Below are 21,346 nucleotides of genomic sequence, written 5' to 3' on the forward strand. Positions count from 1 at the left end.
TAGAACCTTAAAACACTGCCCGGATGTCATTTGTCAGGCAAATGGTTAGCATAATTTTGCCATTAAATAGCATTATGAATGTTATTGTTATTTAGAGTTCCCCATTTTTATAAAATGCCCCTTAACAGCAGAAATGTCAGCCTAATGGTGATACTGAAATCAACGTTATAAAGTGAACAAATTAGGTATGATGTATCCCTCTGAACCATGAATGTTCAATATTTGTTGCAAAACAGTCCCAAGGTTGTTGAGCTATTTCTGTCTGCATCAAAGTCATGGACTGACTAATTAACACTGCCAGTCCTAAGTCATGCTGCATGTGTGAAAAAGGAAAATAAAATCAACATGCCTTTAAAAGGCTAAGTGATAGCCCAGGGAAGCCAATAACATTTGCTGTCATTTAATAACCACAAATAACTTTTAAACTCACTATGCAGATAAGCTCCACTGTTATAGGAGGGAGACTGCTTCACTGCTGCCTTCAGGTTAATGTCACCAGCTGGGACCTGGAAAAGTGTGGGATGTGGTGCCAAAAGAATAGTCCTAAAGGCAATATGTTGCTCCCCCAGATGGCTATGTCACAACGGAGGGTAAAATCACAGCTGAGGCCAATCTAAACATCTTAATTATTACAGTGGATTTTTAGCAGGACCTATTATACACACAACACCATAAGCAGTGAGTTGACAATGCTTCAATTTCCCTTACTGAAGACAGCGTCTGCACTATTGACAGCACTGCACAGCACAGCCTGTACAGCATGTGTTGCTGATGAATCCTGTCACTTTTGTCCCTTAAACAGCCGTATTTGTCTCCAGTCAACAGGGGCGCAGGTTCAGGTGGCGGGGGACATGCTTCCCAATTCTACAGAGCGTGCAGTGACAATCTCTGGGACCCCAGAAGCCATCATCCAGTGTGTCAAACAAATTTGTGTGGTCATGCTGGAGGTAAAGTATGGAGAGATTTAGGAAAGCAGCCTCTGTCTACTTAGTGCTTATTTTACTGCCTTTCTAGTAGGCCATACAAAATGGTATTGAACAGACTCAGTCTTACTGTGGAGTATTGGATTTCTGCCTTTATATGCATAAGTTCTCTTTCACATTGCCCAAAAACAATTATTCACCCACTTTGAGGGTTTTATTTTTTTGTTCCCTTACAGCCTGGGATTAAATGTGAATGTGCCTATCTTTAAATGTGCAAAATATATTTAAATGTGACACCAAACAAACACCAAAAACTTGAGCATACATAATAATCATATAACATATTAATCTCTCTAATGCTTTGTAACAATTACAGCAAGCCAGGGTTTTAGTGTATTTCTGTAAGTTTGACACATCAAGTCAAGGTACCTGCTCTAAGGCAAAACCACCTTTTTAAGCTGGATCAGTCTTCCAGCAATCTTTTGATATAGATTCTAAAACTGGTTTGAGGTCTAGGTTTTGGCAAGTTTTAGATGTTTACCTGCAAGGTTTAGATGTTTTCTGGCTCTAACACACCTGATTCAAATTAAGTGGATCCAACAGCTTGTTGTCAGCTTCTACACAATGAAATGAAATTAAAACCTTCAGGAAGGTAGCTCGTGAAGACTGGAGTGTCCCATCCCTGGGCTAGGCCATTACTAGACACACTTTCCCATAGACTAGCAAAGTGTTGTTTTTAGTATGCTAAATACTGTAAATCTCAGTCCTAGTTTTAGTACTATGAAAGATTACCAGTCATAATTTCTGACCAATTTTTCAAGGCCCTGACAATGAAAAGCATTCACACAGCATGACACTGTCACCACCGTGCTTCACCATGGGGATGGTGTGCCTATGGTAATGACATCTTCCTTGATGAGTAAAATCCACTCCAGTGTTTGCTGTAGGGCACTGCAGCTACTTCATCCTTAATTAGCATGATTAAATTAATTATGTGACTTCTGAAGCTATTCAGTAGCATCAGATCTTAATTTAAGGCTGTAAATCAAAGTGGGAACATATATGGGTTTAATATTATTATCACCATTTTACAGTTTTTATTTAATATTCTATGAAGTTAATGTATATTTTTTGTAATTATATATATATATATACATATATATATATATATATATATATATATATATATATATATATATATATATATATATATACATATATGCGTTTCACTAATAGCACCATCTCACAGTAGTTCCCTATGAATGTCATATACTCAAATAATATACTTGCTTTAATATTACACTGAAAAGGAATTTTGGGTCAACATCTTTTCCATTCTGTTGTCTTTGTATTAGTAACACAGTAATAATGTAGTAAAATGGTCTGTTTGTAACATAAACCAATCTTTTATGTATCTTCAACTATTCAGCTTTTCATAATTTAATTATAACAATCATTATGTAATAGATTACTGAATGGTTATAATTACTGTCATATTAAGATGGTTACTATGGGTCTGGATATTCTAGTTAAGGCAAACTACACCCATCACTAAGTGGATTCTAACACCAGCACTTTAGGAGATCTGATGCTGCCTTCTCACTTTCATGAATAGCCTTGTTGCCGCAGCACAGCATGAATCAGTAATTCAGGGCCATTACAGTAATTTTGCAACTCTCCTGGCTTCTCACTGAAACCACGTAAAAAGATCTCAGTGCATTTGTGAGAAAAACATAAACATTTTAATGCAGAGCACACCTGCAAGGGTTTCTAGTTTTCTTATTTCCATAAATGAAATCTGCTAGTGCCTCTGAGCTTCATGGCTCTGTTTGTATTCATAAACAATATATTTCATAGCTCATAACCCAGTATTGTTTCATTGTGGTTTTTCTGCTGTTACTGTAAAATAGTTTGATAACAACAAATTATAAATGTGATTAAGTGTGAATGAGAACTACCATGTGAATCGAAGATAGATTTTCCTGCATTTACTCTGAGAATAATCCAGATTTCATTACTCATTAGTTGCATTGAAGAAATATCTTTGCCAAATGACTAAACGTAAATATATTTCACTCAAAAAAACAACAACAAACTGGGGGAAAAGAGATCTACCAAAAGAAATTTAAAATAGTTTTTGTTGAGATGTAGCTTAAATGAAAGTATAGGACCTTTTCCCCATGTATCCCTCCACTGAAATTAAGGTTAAATCTACCAGTGTTATGACAAAACTGGTGTGCTCACATAATATTGAACTATAGAGAACACAAGGCTATTAATGAATGTGATGCTTAAAAATAGATCGATCTGAGCAGGATTGTGAAGGAACAGGAATATGTTTGAGTTAGGCAAGCTGATAGTGTCTGTTAGTCTTTAAGTTTACCAGTAGCTTTAAATTCATTGGACACATTATGAGAGTGGATGGTTTTTTCTCATCGAGCTCCTGTCCTGGCACTGGAGATGCTGCTAAGTGGATTAAATAAAGAGTCAGGCTAATTGATACAACCTCTTTCAAGGTTAATTTGATATGTTAAGGTTACTGGCAGCTCACCATGGCTTCATATTTCATGATACATTCAAGAAAGGTATTAACATTCTCATTTAAATAAAGAGGACCTGATGTTTCGTTAACTTTGGACAGAGCTAACCAAGGTAGCTGTTTTCATTTAATTTATAGTCATCATGCTATGCTAAATTAGCACATTGTTCAGATATAAGTGTTGATAAAAGTGTCTCTCTTGTTCTCTTGTTTCTTCTAGTCCCCACCAAAAGGTGCCACTATTCCTTATCGCCCAAAGCCTGCCTCCACCCCAGTCATTTTTTCTGGTGGCCAGGTAAGCTAGCTTAAGTTCATATTGTGCGAGCAGTTGGAAACTTTTTTTTTTACTTTTTCTTTTGCTATTTTATTTTACCAGTTTAAAAAATAAGCATCAAGAGTGAATTAAGAGTAAAACTGCCGGTCACATAGATACAAAATGTACACACTTAGTCTCAAACAAGTCCCAGGGAGAGTAGCCAGGTGAGGCTCTCACTTTGACCCGATAGTGTCAAGGTAGGTAAGAAATGGGTCCCAGTTAAACTAAAACTTTCCAAGTGAGTTAGCCCTTTAGACCTGAGTCCTTCCATTTGTATGACAAAGATAATATCAACTAGCCTCATATCAACTGTAGGTCGGTTTGTTGCAGCCTGTGAACAGCCAAAGATGACAAGTTCAGCATTCAGTTGGAAAGATATCTCATACGCCTTAGAGAACCAGTCAAATAACTTGTCCCAGTATCCAGTCAATACTGTGCAGAGCCAGAAGGAATGAGACAGAGTGCCCTCTGCCACATGTGTCACACATAAGTGAGACTGAAGGATCAGTCTTATGTAGTCTGAGTTTAGAATAATGAAGGTGATGAACAACCTTAAACTGAATTATTTGGTGTCTGTTGTTAACCGAGCAGGCTGATATCATGGCTAAATTTTTGCTCCACACAGCTTCTGACAACACAACACCCAGCTCCTCCTCCCAAGCCTCCCTTTTTTATCTGTAACAACCACATTACAGCCATCAAACAGACATACAAAAGCAGAAATGAGATGCCTGGAGTCAGGAGGGTTTTTCAAAAGGCCAAAAATGTATGCTCCTTAGAGAGCTTGGAAATGAGGGACTTTGGAACTAACATAGTCACATATAAAAAGATGTGAATGGGACAATCTGTACTTCACCCTCAGTATGTCAAAGGAGGCACAATGTCCATTCACATATAAATGCTCAATAGATGTGAGACCCTTCTCTCCCCAGACCTGGAAGGTTTTGTCTAATTCTGATGGTAAAGGAAAGGAATGGTTCATACAGATGTACAGAAGTTGCTGCCAGGCCGAGGACCCTTTTCACCCGAATCAGGATTCTAACAGTGTTTAACAACAAAACTTTGACTTTTTATGATTCCAAGCTTCTCTATCTTGGAGAATAACAAAAATGGAAGGGAGGAATGAACTACAGATTTTGCCGCCATATTTAACCATGATGGGGACTTGGGAGCCAAACTGTCCAGAGCTCCATGTTGCACATCAGAACCCTGATCTTGGCAGCCCAATAATAATGTTTAAATATCTGTAAAACCCAGCTCCCCTTCGGGTTTGGATTTTTGTAGTTGGTGTTTTAAAATTCTGTGATTCTTGTAATTCCAAATAAATAACAGAATGATGGAGTCAAGGTCTTTTAAAAAAAGGCTGATGTGAAGGAAGATTCTGATAGAGATAGCGAAACCTGGTAAGAGAAACCATTTTAACTGAGTTTATGCAACCATTTTGTTTAAGATTAGCAGTAAACTCTTGAAAATTTTGTTTAAATATGAGTTTTGGGTTCTTCCTTGTGCCAACCCAAACCTGGCACATAGCATCCCGCATTATCCCAAAAAGAGCTGCTGGGCAGATAACTACCATAACTAGACTGTACTACCCCTGGCCCCCACTCTGCAACCTCACAATAACAAAAACATTATGATACCGCAGTAGCGAAATTACTATTTTAATGAAACAGAAATAACCAACATTTGCACCTCAGGCTGTGAACACGTGGCAGCATTTCAAAAAAGACCTCTTTCATGGCAGATGTCTATAAAACATTTTGCAGACACGTCCCAGTGCTGTAAGCAGCAATCAACTGTTTTAATCAAGTAGCTGTCTCACCTCAACACAACTGTGAGTTAGATAAAGAATGACTGTATGTGTTTCTACTCTCCTTCACGTGCTTGATTTCTTCCCAAGAACTGTGCCACCACCTTTGGGTCAATGAAAAATATGGTTGCCCCGCCAACACAGAAATCAACATGAAGCTTGTGTTTCATTCCTTCATCATGTAGAACACTTAGCACTTCTTTGAAAGTGCGGAGCTGAGCCATGACCTTGCTGGTGTAATCTGGCTAGATCAGGACCCAGTTTCCCTTACTTTCTATGACTGTTACCTGCCGAGGCGAAGAATCTGTTCCTCCTCCTGAAAATGGTGACTGTGTGCTAAGATGGTGTGCGGCCTGGCGCCGGTGGCCGGCTTCGGCTGAAGGGAGCAGTGCGCCCGATTGACTTTAACTGGATGTGGGAAGTGCTTGTCACTAAACATTTTGGGGATCAGTGTAGAGATGAATTCAGTAGGCCTGCCTTCTTCCTCCCCCTGTTGTAAACCTACAGTTTTAATGTTGTATCTCCAGGAACGGGCCTCTAAGTCAAGCACTTGAGCTTGAAGCTGAGTGTTGCGTTCTGCAAGCTTGTTATATTTAGCCCATGCAAGTATCAAGGTCATTAGCAGCTTGCTCCTAGACGGTTGCCTAGGTTGCCATCTGCTGAAAGGGGCACAGAATTGCCATAAAAAAAAAAAAAAAAAATATATATATATATATATATATATATATATATATATATATATATATATATATATATATATATATATATATCCCAACAGGGGATATATCCCAAAGCTATTCTCACAAACAGCCACATATTTTATTTCCTTACCTTTTTGTGGTCATTTTCAGTCTATCCACATTGTTCTTCGACCAAAACTCACAGCGTAGTAATCCATAATAGTGAATCTGCGTCATGTGCTAACATGTCATATGCTCCCATTCACAGCCATTTTGTTGTCTTGTTGTGGGTCTTGGCAGTGTAAATAAAGTTTGGTGGAATTCTACATCTTACAAGCTTTCCGACGATATCTTACACTTGAACGACACTTTATCTATCAGGTATAAATGCTTGCGCGTAAACAAAGGAGCATCATTGCCATTTTGCTGCAGTTACGCACGTGGGCGCACCGGAAAGAGCGAATATCAAACAACCTTCATTTCTTTGCTTCATTATAACTTTTTATCCATTTAGAACAGAGGATAAAAGCCATAAACATGTCCAAGAAATTACAAAGAACCAAATACACCGTGTTGGAAGTTCTGGAGGAAATACAGACACAGCACAATTTGGCACAGTTTGGGTATCCAAGTGGCCAAATAAAAAGTCTGCCTGGTACTATCCACACTAAAACCTGCATAAAAGCTATGAGCTTTGTTCTATTTTAATGAAACTTTGTACAGTTGTAGTCAATGAGTTGCTGAATCCATGCAGTGGTATCTTTATGCACAGAATGATTTCTGTCATGATGTTTTCATCTGTGTACAAAAAAACAAAAAAATTTGCAGAGGATATTTTTTTTTTATCTATGGTTTATGACAATTTGCACAGACATGTTAACATTCACAATGTTTCTGACACTGGATTTATATTCCATAGGGTCTTACCTATCCATTGACCAAAAAATTACAGAGTTATTGTTGATTTAATTTGGGTAGGTCTGTTCAGGCAAACCACACCTCCAAAAACCCTCGGGCTTAAAGGGTTAAATAGAAAAATTAATTCAGTTGTATGTTTACAAAAAACAAAACAAAACAAACAAACAAATAAAAAAAAAACTAGTGAGAAAAACAAAAAATATCCAGATCTCTTCTATAAGACAGGTAGCATTCAGCCTACCTTGTATGGTTTTTAGTGTGCCCTGCTGGAAGACTGCAGATGTAAAGTAAAGATATTCATCTGAGAAACACAGCACATAATTACTTGTAATGATTCCAATTCAGGAGCTTCTGTTTAGCACAGTAGTGATACTGGGGCTTTTTGGCGACATAGTATCCAAGCCTCAGGCAATTTTGAAGGGGCAAACACACTCACTGTGGGTGGACAGACCGATGGTAAGTTATTGCCTGATGTCTTTGTGAGGCACATTATGCCCAAGGATTTAATAGAGCATTAGCAGAGAACCAACAAAAATACACAAAATAGATCTAGAATCTTAGCATATTTAATTTATTTATAGCAGAGGTTTATATATATATATATATAATAGGAATACTTAATGAATCCCTTTGGAGAGTCCTCAGGGAAATTTGGGTACCAGCAGCAATACAACACCAACAGTAAAACAGGACAAGCACAAGACACAACATATACAGGTACAAAACAAAATAGAGGCAACAAGGTGCAAGAAAAGCACAAATAGAATGCAATAAATAACAATAAGATAAGTTAAATAAAACAATATAAACAAGCATTGAACACAGTAGAGGTGGTACAGATTCCCAGATCACTATTGCACGTATAAAATCATCATCATCACCCATACAAACATCCAACTGTTTGTATGGGTTTTTGTGCATGTGTTGTATCAGGCAAACTGCACACCTCCCTCTCCCCCCTCCTTCTCCCCTCCTGCCTAATGCAGAGTTGTACAGTGTGATGGCTCGGGGGACAAAGGAGTCTCTGAGCTGGTTGGTACTACTCTTGGGGAGGAGCAGCCTGTTACTGGTCAGGCTTCTCTGTGCACTGATGACAGTGTGCAGAGGGTGACTGGCATCATTCACAATAGACAGTAGTTTTTTTTAGTGTTCTCCTCTCTGCCACTGTCACCAGGGAGTCCAGCTTCATGCCAACCACAGAGCCCGCCCGCCTGATGAGTTTTTCCAGCCTGTTAGCACACCTTTTTGTCATGTTACCCCCCCCAGCAGACAACAGCATAAAAAAGCGTACTAGCCACCACAGACTGATAGAACATCCACAGGAGTTTCCTGCAGATGTTAAAAGATCCCAGTTTTCGCAGGAAGTACAGACGGCTTTGGCCCTTCTTGTACAGGTGATTTGTACAGCATGTCCAGTCCAGCTTGTTATCCAGCCACAACCTGAGGTTCCTGTAGTTGTCTACAATCTCCACCTTGTTGTCCCTGATGGTCACTGGACGTGGTTGTGGGTTGGACTTCCTGAAGTCAATAACCAACTCCTTAGTCTTTGAGGTGTTAAGCTGGAGATGGTTCATCTGACTCCAGGTGACAAAGTCACTGACCAGATTCCTGTACTCATCCCCTCCATCATCCCTGATACACCCCACGATGGCTGTGTCATCTGCAAACTTCTGGATGTGACACAGCTCTGAGTTGTAACAGAAGTCTGAGGTGTAGAGTGTGAAGAGGAGGGGGGCCAGCACCGTCCCCTGGGGTGCTCCTGTGCTGCTAATAACAGTGTCAGATGTGGTGTCCTTTAGCCTGACGTACTGCGGTCTCTCTGTGAGGTAGTTACCAATCCAGGACACCAAGCAGGGGTCCACCTGCATCTCCCTCAGTTTGTCCAGAAGCATCAGGGGCTGGATTGTGTTGAAGGTACTTGAAAAATCCAAGAAGAGGATCCTCACTGTGCCCCTCCCCTTATCCAGATGTACTTGGACACGGTGTAGGAGGTAGAGAATAGCATCCTCCACACCCACACCTGCACGATAGGCAAACTGTATATATATATATATGTATATATATATATATATATATATATATATATATATATATATGTTGAATATCATTTCTAAATAATGAGAAAAAAGGAGAGGCAGAAATGGAAAATCATAACCTAATGCTACTTAAGCTGCGTTTTGAACTGGTATAAGATACTTTTTTACTTAATCAATCTTGCTATTTTGACAGTGATGGCATTTTTTAAAGCTTCTGGGAAAGTGCCACTTGTAGCTGACTGAGCTGACACGTAGGCTAACAGACAACCTGGAACATCAGACTTTCTCTCACTTATGCCTTGCCTACCTCAGCTGGTTAGCAAGGTAGCATGTGGGTACCATATGATATCTGCTTTTTATTACCAGTCTAATAAGTATTTTGGATTATACACTGTCAGCTGTACAATAAAGAACAAACACTGCTTCTCAACTGTCATAATTGTCATTTCAAGATGACTTTGCATGCTAGTTTCTAATATTTTTATAGCAATGTAGCAAAAATACCTTTAGCTTATTTGACTTGAAGAAGCACCACTGAACTTTTGCAGATTTTCTCAGTTTCGATGTTAATGCAGTATCTATCTTGCATCCTACCTTTACTTGGAGCTCTCTCCAGTGATTAAAAGTCAATATGATGTTAACTCTTGTCTTATCTCTTGCTCTGTCCCTTTTTCTCTTTCTCTTTCTCTCTTCCTCCAATAATGTCCTCTTGTGTTTCTTTTATGGATCATTCTTGGTTCATGTTCAAAACGGTTGATGTGGTAATATCCAGTTGCTTGCATGTAATGTGGTGCGCAAGGCGATGCTGGAAAAAAGTTGTGAAGTGCAGTTTCTCAGACTGCTGGGCACGATGGCTTCCAGGAATGGACAAAATAAATCTCACTGCACCATCAAAACCAGTCAGAAACAAATACTTTTAAGGTCAGAAAGTTACATAGTGCTACTTCAAAGGTCACAATGGCATGCACCAGGTAAAACTGATTCTAAAGCAACCCTGCTGGTCACTTGTTCAACTATTGCTAATAGCCTGACGCAGGTGTCTTTGCGGCATTATACTTTGGATAACAGCCATATCACAATGATGTCAATGGTCACATACCAAATATTCCATCACAAGCTCGTGCCTCATCAACCAGCAACAAAATCTGCATGAGTTCTGCTAAGTCTGCTACCCTTTTGAAGTTCTGTGACTTTGCTGGATAAGTACTCTTTAAATGATGATTTAATATTTGTGCACATATCACATGCTGTTTTTGTTGCAGCTATAAATATGGTAATGGTCAATATTAAATATAAATGGTCACTTGAGTTAAATGTGCAAAGGGGGTTTTGCAGTGCTGTGATAGAGAAAGCAAAGACTAAATAATCTTAATTTCTCTTTCTTAATGCTAAAATATGCTATGTTCTTCCTCTTTTCAGGCCTACACAATTCAGGGACAGTATGCCATACCACACCCAGACGTAAGTTGTGTATTTTTATTCAGTCAGCAGCTTCACCTATCACTCAGTTATGTTAATAGCACACATTAGATTACATATGTACACCAGCTCTTAGAAGTTATGTAGGAGAAAGGCTTACAGTGCTTGCGCTTCCAAAATCCCTGTCTGTCTGCGGTTTGAGGTTATACCGCAGCTCAACCATGGGAAAAATCTGATCGATTACAAAACACTGAGTCTTGGTGCTAATCATGGAGGCAAAGACAGTGAGGCCAGATTTGATGTAGACACCCCTTTAATTCCAGCGAACCATATAGTCTCCATTAATAATCTGCCTTCATCCGTCCTTGTCGCGAAAGCATCTCAAGAGCTACCTTGTGTCAGATCCACTAATTCAAAGTTGGCCGGTGATTGATGCCAGTGGAAGTGGTGGCTGACGCTACAATCGCTCAAGTTCAGGCTTGACACCCTCTTCTACCCTCATTAAAACTCCTCTTAAAAGGAGAGATGCCTTTAAAGCATCCATCTTCTCTCATTCCTGATGAAAATTATACGCAGCAGGGGACGAACAACCTGTGACCATGTTCTGTGGAGAGGCATGACTTGACATGCTTGTAAAACCAAAATTTCTCTGGGTGTGATTTAGCTGTGACAACTGTAAGACATTAGATATCTGAGCAGGCGAATTAAAAGATTTTGTGCATTTTACAATGAATGTACAAACAAGTAGATTAAAAAAAAATACATATAGTATTGAAGTTTTAGGGGAAAAGAAAAAAAAACAGATAAGCTGTATATATCTTCATGACAATCATCCTCTCTGTATCTCATTTTCTCTTATTTTTTTGTCCTCCACCGTTCTGTGTCATGGCCTCCTTTTCCTCACTGTTATGTCACTCTAGTTTTTGTTGGCTTCATTTGTTGATGTGGCCTGTGTAACAGTAACCTCTTAGTTTTACTTTCCCTCCTAACCCTTCAGCAGTTGACCAAGCTCCACCAGTTGGCTATGCAGCAAACCCCCTTTACCCCTCTCGGACAGACCACCCCTGCTTTCCCTGGTACGTACCCACAAGGCCTGATAGATACTTTTGTCTCTTTGCATCCAGAGAATCATTTTTTTCCTCTTTACCTACCTCTCACCTTATCTCTCTTTTGGCACAGCATGTCTTGGTCCCAGTGGTTTCTATCCTTTTTTGTTTTCTGTTTCCATGTATATATTTTCTCCTTGCCTCGTTTGATATTATGGCATTAAAAGGAAAAACAATTACACCGGCCTTCCCATTTACATTATTTATGAAAATGGTATTATTGCTTGGTAACAGTAAATAATAACTTACACCTTTTTAAGTTGCATTTTACATTAAAGATGAAAACTTTGACTAAGACATATAATCCGAAATAGTTGTGTATCTTTTCAAAAAGAAGTTCAAAATGCAAATAAAATCAAACAATTATGTGTGAAATTACAAAGACAACATATGAAATGTATTAAACAAATGAATGTGTTGTTGGTAAAATGCTCACTTTGAATTTAAAATCACCAACCTTCAACCAACCTAAACTATGCCTGTCATTATCTTCTTCTTCCTCTTCTTCCTCTTATTATTTTCTATTAACATAATATAATTAAAATATAAGAAAGTTTACATTGCAATGGCGTAAGTGACAAAGGGAAAAAAATAATGGAAACAAGCATTAGGCTACTGTGTTGAGTATGTATATATGTAAATAGTAATCATAACAATGTCATTGTTACCACTGAGTACAAATAAAGTTTATAAGTCCCCGTCATCGTATCCCCATGACTCCCATGTAGAAAAGGGAGGGGGAAAGAAGAGCTCCACAGCATTCAACAAAAATAAGATTTCCTAGTGTAAAATTGAGAAAAAAAAGTTTCCGGGTTCCATTATCTTCGCCATATTCGATAGATTCAGAGAATCTGGAGAAATCGTGAACCGTTATGAGAACAAATATATCATGGCTTTGATATTTGGGGAATACATTAAGAAGATACATTATTTTTTTGAGGAAATCACAGCATGGACTCAGAATCCCTGAAATTCCTGCAATCACAAAACATTATTATTATTATTAATATTACTATTTTAATTACTATTATTATTATTAATATTATTATTTTAATTACTATTATTATTATTATTATTAATATTATTATTATTACACGGATTATTGTGAAAAATAGAAGACACAGTGCCTAAGGTCATCTTTGTCTGTAAAATTATATAGAAAATATGTCAATTAAAGTTTATTATTTAACACTTGATCCAACAGATAATGGGCAGAGAATTCTAATTTCTTTAATCTTGAGGCTTTACCATAATGTGCCACAGTATGTATCAAATGTGTTACATTATGTTGTCTTTGTACTCATTTTAACTGGGTTTGATTGATTTACAATATGTTAAAATATGTTAAAACACTTCAATACATTTACCTTTTATTTAAATTTTAGACATTTTAAATGGGACTGTATAATAATCAGTAGAAGATTACTACTATGACATGTGGAATAAGATAATGAATCAGCAAGAATAAAAAATGACTCATCAAACCCTATATATTTTATTAAATCAGGAAAACATAAGTTAAAGATTTATATTTATGTCTCCATGCGTAAAGGAACAATTTCTTACTTTGGGAAATAGTCTCACTGGATATATTCTACTTTCATAAAGTTAATTACAGGAGAAGGTTGATATCACCCTAAAGGCAGAAGTCACATGTATGTATTTCAGGGATTAACAGCTTTCCATCCACTTGGAATGTGGTGACACTGAACTGAGTGTCTGTTGCTTTAATTAGCATAAATTACTTACTATCTTTAAAAACAAAGAAGGTTAAATATTCAAGTCACACTGCAGACTTTAAATCATGTTCCAGTTCAAATGATGTCAAGCTTAAGTGCAGCATGTTTACATCAGTCCTGTTGTTGGTCTGCATCTTAAAGGTTGATGCAGGGAATGATTTCAGGTGGAACATAAGGACACTATACCCAAACACTGGGTCACACAAGGCAGCCCCAACTTATTGAAAAGCCTAAGCACTAAGGTCGTTCTGCTCAAACTGCAGCACAAAATGCATATATGTTGTAGTATGCCAACTATTTTGCATACATATGTGTGTATATGTATATACAGCAGAAAAATCAGACAAGACCTCTAGAAGAAGGCTGTGAGAAGAATCCTCTGAGACAGTCCAGCACATAGGGTGTAAAATGCAGGAGGGTATAGTATACATGAAAAACCATAACAAGGTAACTGGAATATTATACAGGACATCAGTACTGAGTTTGGGGTGAAACTACTGGGGGAACCCATTAAAGATAATAGAGATTGATCCTGTGGGACGTCCAGATCCAGGCTGGTCAACTGGTGATGGTTAATCAACCGGACATTGAGGTGGTTGATAGGCTGCAGAAGAAGGAAGTAGTGATAGACCTAATCCTGAATGACAGCAACATCATGGAGAGGGACCAGAAGAAGCTGCAAAAATACCAAGTGCTGAAGGAGGGAGTTGAAAAGACATGGGGTGTGAGGCCAAGTGGTGCCACTGGTACCACTTTGCAACTGGTACAACTGGACTACTCGGTGCTGTGGCCTCCAGAGTGGAGGAATGGCTCTACAGATCCAAGGAACACCATCAGAGATCTCTGTCCAGAGAAGAATCCTAGGAAGAACTGGATTAACGCCCAGGCCTCTGGTAGAAGATATGTGCTTTAAAAAATGGGACTTACGTTGCGTTGAAAGTGACATGGTTGTTGGTCTGAGTGTTTCAGAAACTGCTGATCTACTGGGATTTTTACACACAACCATCTCTAGTGTTTTCAGAGAATGGTCTGAAGAAGAGAAAATATCCAGTGAGCAGCAGTTGTCTGGACTAGAATGTCTTGTTGATGCACCACACCAGGTGCCTCCTGTCAGCTCAGAACAGGAAACTGAGGCTCCAATTGTTGGGAGTTCTGATGATCCAGGACAACAGGTGTGTGGTGTTTAGATATCTGGATAGATTAGTACATCTACATATGTAATGCATACACAGGTCATTATAATGACTTATGGAAACAGCATACACTGTTGAATTGACTCTTCTATTTAAGGAATATATTAAAGGAAAGACAGGAACAGGGTCTCCATCTCAAGGGAGAGTTACAGTTGTATAAAACTCTGTGAAAACTTGGATCAAGGCATTCAGCCCCCTCATTTTGTCTGTTTCTGATTAAACTGTAAATCTTGTCTGCTCTGAGTGGTAGATTTTTCCTTACAACACAACTCACACAGTCTCTTCAAAACTGGACAATAGAAGATGGAAAAAGTTGCTGGTCTGATGAGTCTCTATTACAGCTCCACATTGAACTGGTAGGCTCAGAATGTGGTGGAAACATCATGAAAACATGGATCCATCCTGCCTTGGATCAACGCTTCAGGCTGGGGGGGATAATTTGTTGACACACTTTAGTTGGCCCAACTGAGTTTACCTGAGTATTGTTGCTGACCACGTCCATCCCTTTATAACCACATCTTCTGATGGCTACTTCCAGCACGATAATGCACCATGCCACAGAACTCAGATCATCTCCACCTGCTTTCTAGAACATGTTAATAAGTTCACTGGACTCCAACGGCCTCCACAGTCACCAGATCTCAATCCAGTAGAGCAGCTTTGGGATGTGGTGGAACGGGAGATTCTCATCATGGATGCAGCCGACAAACCTGCAGCAACTGTGTGATGCTGTCATGTCAAAATGGCACAAAACCTCTGAGGAATGTTTCCAACACCTTGTTGAATCTATGACACCAAGAATTAAAGCAGTTCTAGAGGAAAAAGAGGTCCAGCCTGGTACTAGCAGGGTGGACCTAATGAAGCCAGTAACCAGCGAGTGTATATGTATGCAAACTATAAAAAATATAGACAGCACCAGTCAAAAGTTTAAACACATTTTCTGATCAAATTTAATGGGTAAGTGTGTCCATACTTCTGACTGGTAGTGTTTGCAAAATTCCAAATTTCCAGATTTTTACAGATTTGACTGTAAAAGTAGGTTCTGCTCTTCTACTTTTCTTTTTTCAACAGCAACATTTTATTTTGACAGCCATAACTTGCAGATAAGAATATTTATTTATTAAAAATTTACTTAACAGGGACAATAGATTAAAACAATGCTAGCAAATACTCTATATTAGTGGTTGGTAGGGCATTCCAGATTTGTGGACCTGTAAAAGAGAGAGAAGGTAGTCCCAATGCTATTTTTTATCTCACTGATTTACATTCACCGTGCGCTGCTGCCCTTGTTTTCACGCCTGTACTTCTAAACCTCAATATTATTTCACTAAAAGGTTGTGGAATAAAGTCATTAAAAAATTTAAAGGTCAATTTTAGAAAAAACTTTATAAAATTAGTAATAATCAGTAAATTTTATTTAATAGATCAGAATGATCTTTTATCTAAACCTTGTTTGTATAATGACATAGGAGATGGCACTTCTGACTTGCTTGACCCCAAACTGTTACACAATACGAGATGTGTGAAGGAATCATTGCGTGCATGTACAGCTGAGCAGCCTCTGTAGACAAACAAAATCTTATCAAATCAAAAATAGTCAATTCATAATAATAATACTGACAATGAAACTGATTGACAGTCTGAGTTACGTTGTGGGGTGTTACCAGCTTTGGCCCAGTCAATCATTGTCAGCGACCTAAAAAATATTAGAAAAAGGTTAACTGTGCTTATCAAAACTGGTGCACCCCAGCCTGTAGGATGTCTAGAAATGCCTGCGACTCGTCTTGAAGTCTCAACACCTGGAGAGAAGTCGTGGTTATCAGATTTCAACTCATCAGTGTTCAGAGTAACCAAACTACTGCTGGCAATGAGAAAGGATGGAAAAGGGAGCACGCATTTAAAAATTATGTTCAAATTTGCTTTTGTTGAATTCTAAACAGTGTAAATGTATAGTAGCATTATTCCTTAAAACACTTTGTCAATGTTAAAGTGCCTTTTTTAATTCAAATGTTTTTTAAACTGTTGTTCCCCAACTCAGCTTTGGATGCCAGTCCTCCAGCCAGCACCCATGAACTCACCATTCCTAATGATGTGAGTACTGCTTTAAAATAAGTCCTGGTACATTTTTACTGCAAATAATTTCAAAGATAATTAGACTTCTTAGTGTAAATGATCTATTTTGGTTCACTTTTAATTGGAGGGATGGCAGGTTTAATCTTTGTTTGACAAATCTTCAGAAAAAAATAAAAATGTTAGAAGCTGTTACCCTTATTCCTTAGCTTTTAGCACATATTTTTTTTATGAAGGAATTATCAAAATTACCAACAATATTCCTCTAAATTTAAGTACTAACCATTAAGATACCATAACACACCCCATTAGCAAATCTACCGACCAAAATGTCCTGAATTTGAATCAAATGGAGACTATTTCATAAGCCATTAAACTTCTCTTTTGACATTAAATGTATCAGGTATTAAGTTGAAATGTTTTAATCCAGCACAGAGATTTTTCTTTAGCCTCAAAGACCTTTCCTTTTTCCCCCTGCAGCTAATAGGCTGCATTATTGGACGCCAGGGAACCAAAATAAATGAGATTCGACAGATGTCTGGGGCGCAGATCAAAATTGCGAATGCAATGGAGGGTTCATCAGAGCGCCAGATCACTATCACAGGGACCCCTGCTAACATCAGCCTGGCCCAGTATCTCATCAATGCCAGGTAACCTTTTCACTCTAACTGCAGGGCTCCAGTGCAAACTAAAAAATAAAAACATCTGAATGATCCTGCTGGCAGTGAAGGACCAAGAGAAGCGCTATCTGTATTTGTTCTGAGGAAAAGCAAGGAAAGACATTTAGATGATACTTTGATGACTTGCAAAAAAAAAAAAAAAGATTTTTTTTCCTACTTTATTTCAGGCGTGGACATCAAACTGCAAAAAGGTTTTGTTGGAATAAAAATAATTGGTTGATGGAAAGGAAGTGGACAAGGAAACTGTGATTTTGAGGGAAAGTCTGCAGATTAGCAAACTGGTTTGTAAAAGAATAAATAATCTAATGTTCGAATGCCTGTTTCAGGTTTGGAAGGTCAGCATTATTTGTCCATGATGACTATTTTAATATAAACTCTTTGTTTGTAAGTCATCAATGTGATGAAATACTACTGGAGAAAATAAATGGTACAATACTGTCCATAACAATAATATACTTTAGATAGTCTTTTTCCTTTTTCTTTCTTTTTTTTTCTCTGCCAGTACTCCATTACCTCATTTCCCCTCCATCCACTGAAACCTCTAATTCATTATTGACAGTGGAAATAAATGCCAAATCTGCAGCTCCACTGATGTCCACAGGCTACCTGCACCTCAAAGTCAAATGTTATCAGCTGTAGCACAGGAGAAGCCGAATACTCGGCAAACAGGACTTTGTGTTTATGACTTCTTTAAAAGAATATTTTTAAAAACTGTCCACAAAGAAACTAATGGCTACTGCTCTCCCACAATTCCAACGGCAGGTTCAGGGACGTGGCTGGCATGTGGAATGACCCCTCATCCATGACAACATCCTGAAGTCACCCCAAATGTGATTCCAACATCAAAACATGTGTTATGTGTTTTCCTGTGGAATTTTCCATTTACTCAATTGGTTGTGCATATTAGCGAAGAATTAATCTGTGAGAGATCTGCTGCCAGGGTAGTGACAAAATGATAGTTTGACATTTAAGGGAAATACGCTTATTTACTTTTTATTTAATCACAGATTAAGAAAGAAAATCAGTCCAAATGTTTATTGAATATGGAGTTTTATCACAAAGACAGTTAGCTTAGCAAAGATGTGGGAAACAGAGAGCGCCGCTACTTTTTAGGCTAGACACAATGTGTATCTGGTAATGATGAGGGGAAAGGTGGCGATAATTAGATTGGTAGGATAATTCTGGGCAGTTTCTATGTCTATGGGACTGTTGTGGCTCTCAAAGACTCCCCACTTCATCCAAACATCCCTGTGAGGTGTTTGTGCATGCAGGCACAGAAAGATTTGTGAATTACGTATAAAAGAAATTAGGAAGAGGAACTGCATGTAAAGACTCATAAAAAAGACGCATTTTAGTCTAAACTGTAATCCTTTTACTAATTTCAAAAGACTGCGCCTGAGCTAACAGGTTTTTAGCTTCATGGTTAACCAGTTGATGTGATAAAAAAAATAAAAAAAAAAGATAGAAAATAAACGTATTTTCCCCCCATTATGTCAAACTATTTTTTCAGTTATTTATTTAGCATGTCTCACTCCAAGATAATGTTTTTTTTTCTTTGTCATTAAAAATAGATGTATTTATTTGCCTATTATAAAACAAAAACAAACAACTCTTGAGCCACTCCTCACTTTTTAAAAATGTTTTTCTTCAGAGGAACAAGATGTTTGTCTAATTTCAAAATGAATGTTTTCTCTTTATTTGTTTCTTAATTACTGAATTAAAATCATCTAATTCATTTATGGACTGAGGTTGTCTCCACAGAACAGATAAATTAGCAAAGACCGTTTTCCTTGCTAAATACGTATGAAGAGTGGCTCAAGATTTTGGCACAACATTTTATGTCCTAATATGTCATTGGCTAAAAAGTAAAAAAAAAAAAAAAAAAAAGTTAAAACAATAAAAAAAGGAAAAGAAGAAAAGCGAAGAAAAAAAAGACGCAACACACGACTGCCATTTAGCAATGCTAGAAAGAAGAGTGATGTGATGCCTGTGTCAGGGAATACAACAATTTTATGACACCATGTTTTCAGTCCAGTGCATGGCCTCTTGAGTTATTAGTGGGTGGGGGGGGTTGGTGCTGCATGGTTACGTTTTCACATTTATAGAAATATTTGTTGCAAAATGATACAATGAAAATATGGTGTCCAGCATTTGTGAAGAAAAATGTGCCAGCAGATTCAAGCTGCCGTTGCAGAATAACTTTCACTTTTAAGAACGAGTTCACAGTTGTTTTATTTTCTGTCTACCACCCTTCAACCCCACCCTCCTCCCCCACGCCCCCTCCTTCCCCACCCCCCTCTTCCCTGAACTGTTTTAGGCTGACGTCTGAAGTCACTGGAATGGGCACACTCTAATTTCTACCCAGTGCATCACATGACCCTTGAGCAAATGGCATTGCACCTAGTTTATTGATTTCTCTGTTTGACCGTCCTGATAATGAAGTGGCTTTAACTTTATTAGTAGTTACTGTAAACTTGTGTACAGATTCTGCCTACTGTTACCTTGATTCCTCACTTTTCTCTGAAACTTTGTTTTCTCCGGAGGCTTTACTTTTTTGACACTCTAGTACTTGTCATGGCATCTCACACACTGCACCGCTTTTTTTTTACGTCGTGTTTTAACACATTGCTTTGATTCTCCTTTGATTTCTAGGGCTAAATACCCTAATGTGAATGCTAAGAAAACCAAAACTCAACCACCCACTTCTTGGCTAATTGTGACAAAAGCATTGCTTAACAGAAATGTTAAACATACAGCTGCACAGATATTTTATTCTAATTTATTTCACTCTTATGATTGATGAGTCCACAGTGTGCCTGTAGACATTTGCCTGTTTGTCTCAGTGTCGTACACTTCGGATCAATCTGCATGAAACTCCCACATTTCAAATTTATTTGAAAATCAGACAGGTGGAAATGGATTGAGTGGTGAATGGAGGATGAATATATTTGTCACTCTACCTCCAGTTTGAGAGTGGAGGCCAATAAACATTCAGGCTGATGTGGAAATATCAGTCTCTCCGAGTTCCATGTGACACCCGACAAAAAGCTGGGATGGAAAAATGAAGCTGTGTTTCAGTAAATGACCCCAGAACAGAGTAAAATTCAAATGCATGCGATCTGTAAACCCCATTTTATTCACCTGTACTCCACAGACATGTAATCATGTTATTCATGCTGCAGTCTCATAGTAGCTCTGTATAATAGGCATGAGCCTCCTGGAAAAGTCTGGAAATTGTCTTCAGTACATTTGCATTCTCATGTAGCTCATTTTACGATGTTGGGGGTTGCCAGGGGGGATGAAAAATTCTCATGATTATCACATCTGTTTCTTTAGCTTCGACCTCACAGCACACTGGATATTTTACAGAATAAGTGGTGTGTTTTTTGGTTTGCATATGTCAATCATCAGCATTAATAAAACACTGGAAACCTGCAGGTACATATTTATATGTATATCTACATATAAATCAGTTGTTACTTTTGCTTACACACTTATGGTGTGTGTCACATAGAAGTTCATCATCCGGCTGGTTACACCAGGTTGGGCATCTGAGCTGTATCCACATCACCAGACTGTGTACAACGTGAAGCTGAATGTATTTTAAAATGCGTTTTAATTATAATTATTTAATTTAGCCACTTGTGGTGGCTCTTGAAAGTTTGTGAACTTATTTTTCCAATGTTTTGGTGTCAATGTGCAAGCAATTATCAGATTTTTTCACGCTGGATCAGTCCTGCACATCATCTTGTTTTTAGGTTTTTCTTCATTCTTTTGTTTACAGAATAATCTCTTTTTGGGATTTTGACAGATTTCCTGATATAAACTGTTCCTTTCAGGTCCCTTCATGACATCTTTGTTAGATTTGCTCTCTGAAATATATAAAGTAAAATATCAAAGTAATCTGTCACCTAATA

General features: G+C 38.0%; 1 protein-coding gene across 5 annotated transcripts in view; it reads left to right on the forward strand.

Annotated features, from left to right (window-relative positions):
* The window catches only part of pcbp3 (poly(rC) binding protein 3), a 108,698-nt gene extending 87,835 nt beyond the window's left edge, over positions 1 to 20,863 (forward strand). For 2 of the 5 annotated variants that reach the window (XM_042002225.1, XM_042002226.1), the window contains 7 exons: positions 819 to 947; positions 3,683 to 3,757; positions 10,642 to 10,683; positions 11,639 to 11,717; positions 16,718 to 16,770; positions 17,230 to 17,399; positions 18,192 to 19,007. In XM_042002225.1, coding sequence (XP_041858159.1) covers positions 819 to 947; positions 3,683 to 3,757; positions 10,642 to 10,683; positions 11,639 to 11,717; positions 16,718 to 16,770; positions 17,230 to 17,399; positions 18,192 to 18,246 — 603 coding nt within the window. In that variant the 3' untranslated portion in view covers positions 18,247 to 19,007. Of the gene's footprint in view, positions 1 to 818; positions 948 to 3,682; positions 3,758 to 10,641; positions 10,684 to 11,638; positions 11,718 to 16,717; positions 16,771 to 17,229; positions 17,400 to 18,191; positions 19,008 to 19,746 lie in introns of those variants that run through there. The other 3 variants (XM_042002228.1, XM_042002230.1, XM_042002227.1) reach the window with 3 other exon arrangements.
* Positions 20,864 to 21,346: the final 483 nt, after the last annotated feature.

Source organism: Melanotaenia boesemani, chromosome 12 (genome assembly GCF_017639745.1).
Source record: "Melanotaenia boesemani isolate fMelBoe1 chromosome 12, fMelBoe1.pri, whole genome shotgun sequence".
NCBI lineage: Eukaryota > Metazoa > Chordata > Actinopteri > Atheriniformes > Melanotaeniidae > Melanotaenia > Melanotaenia boesemani.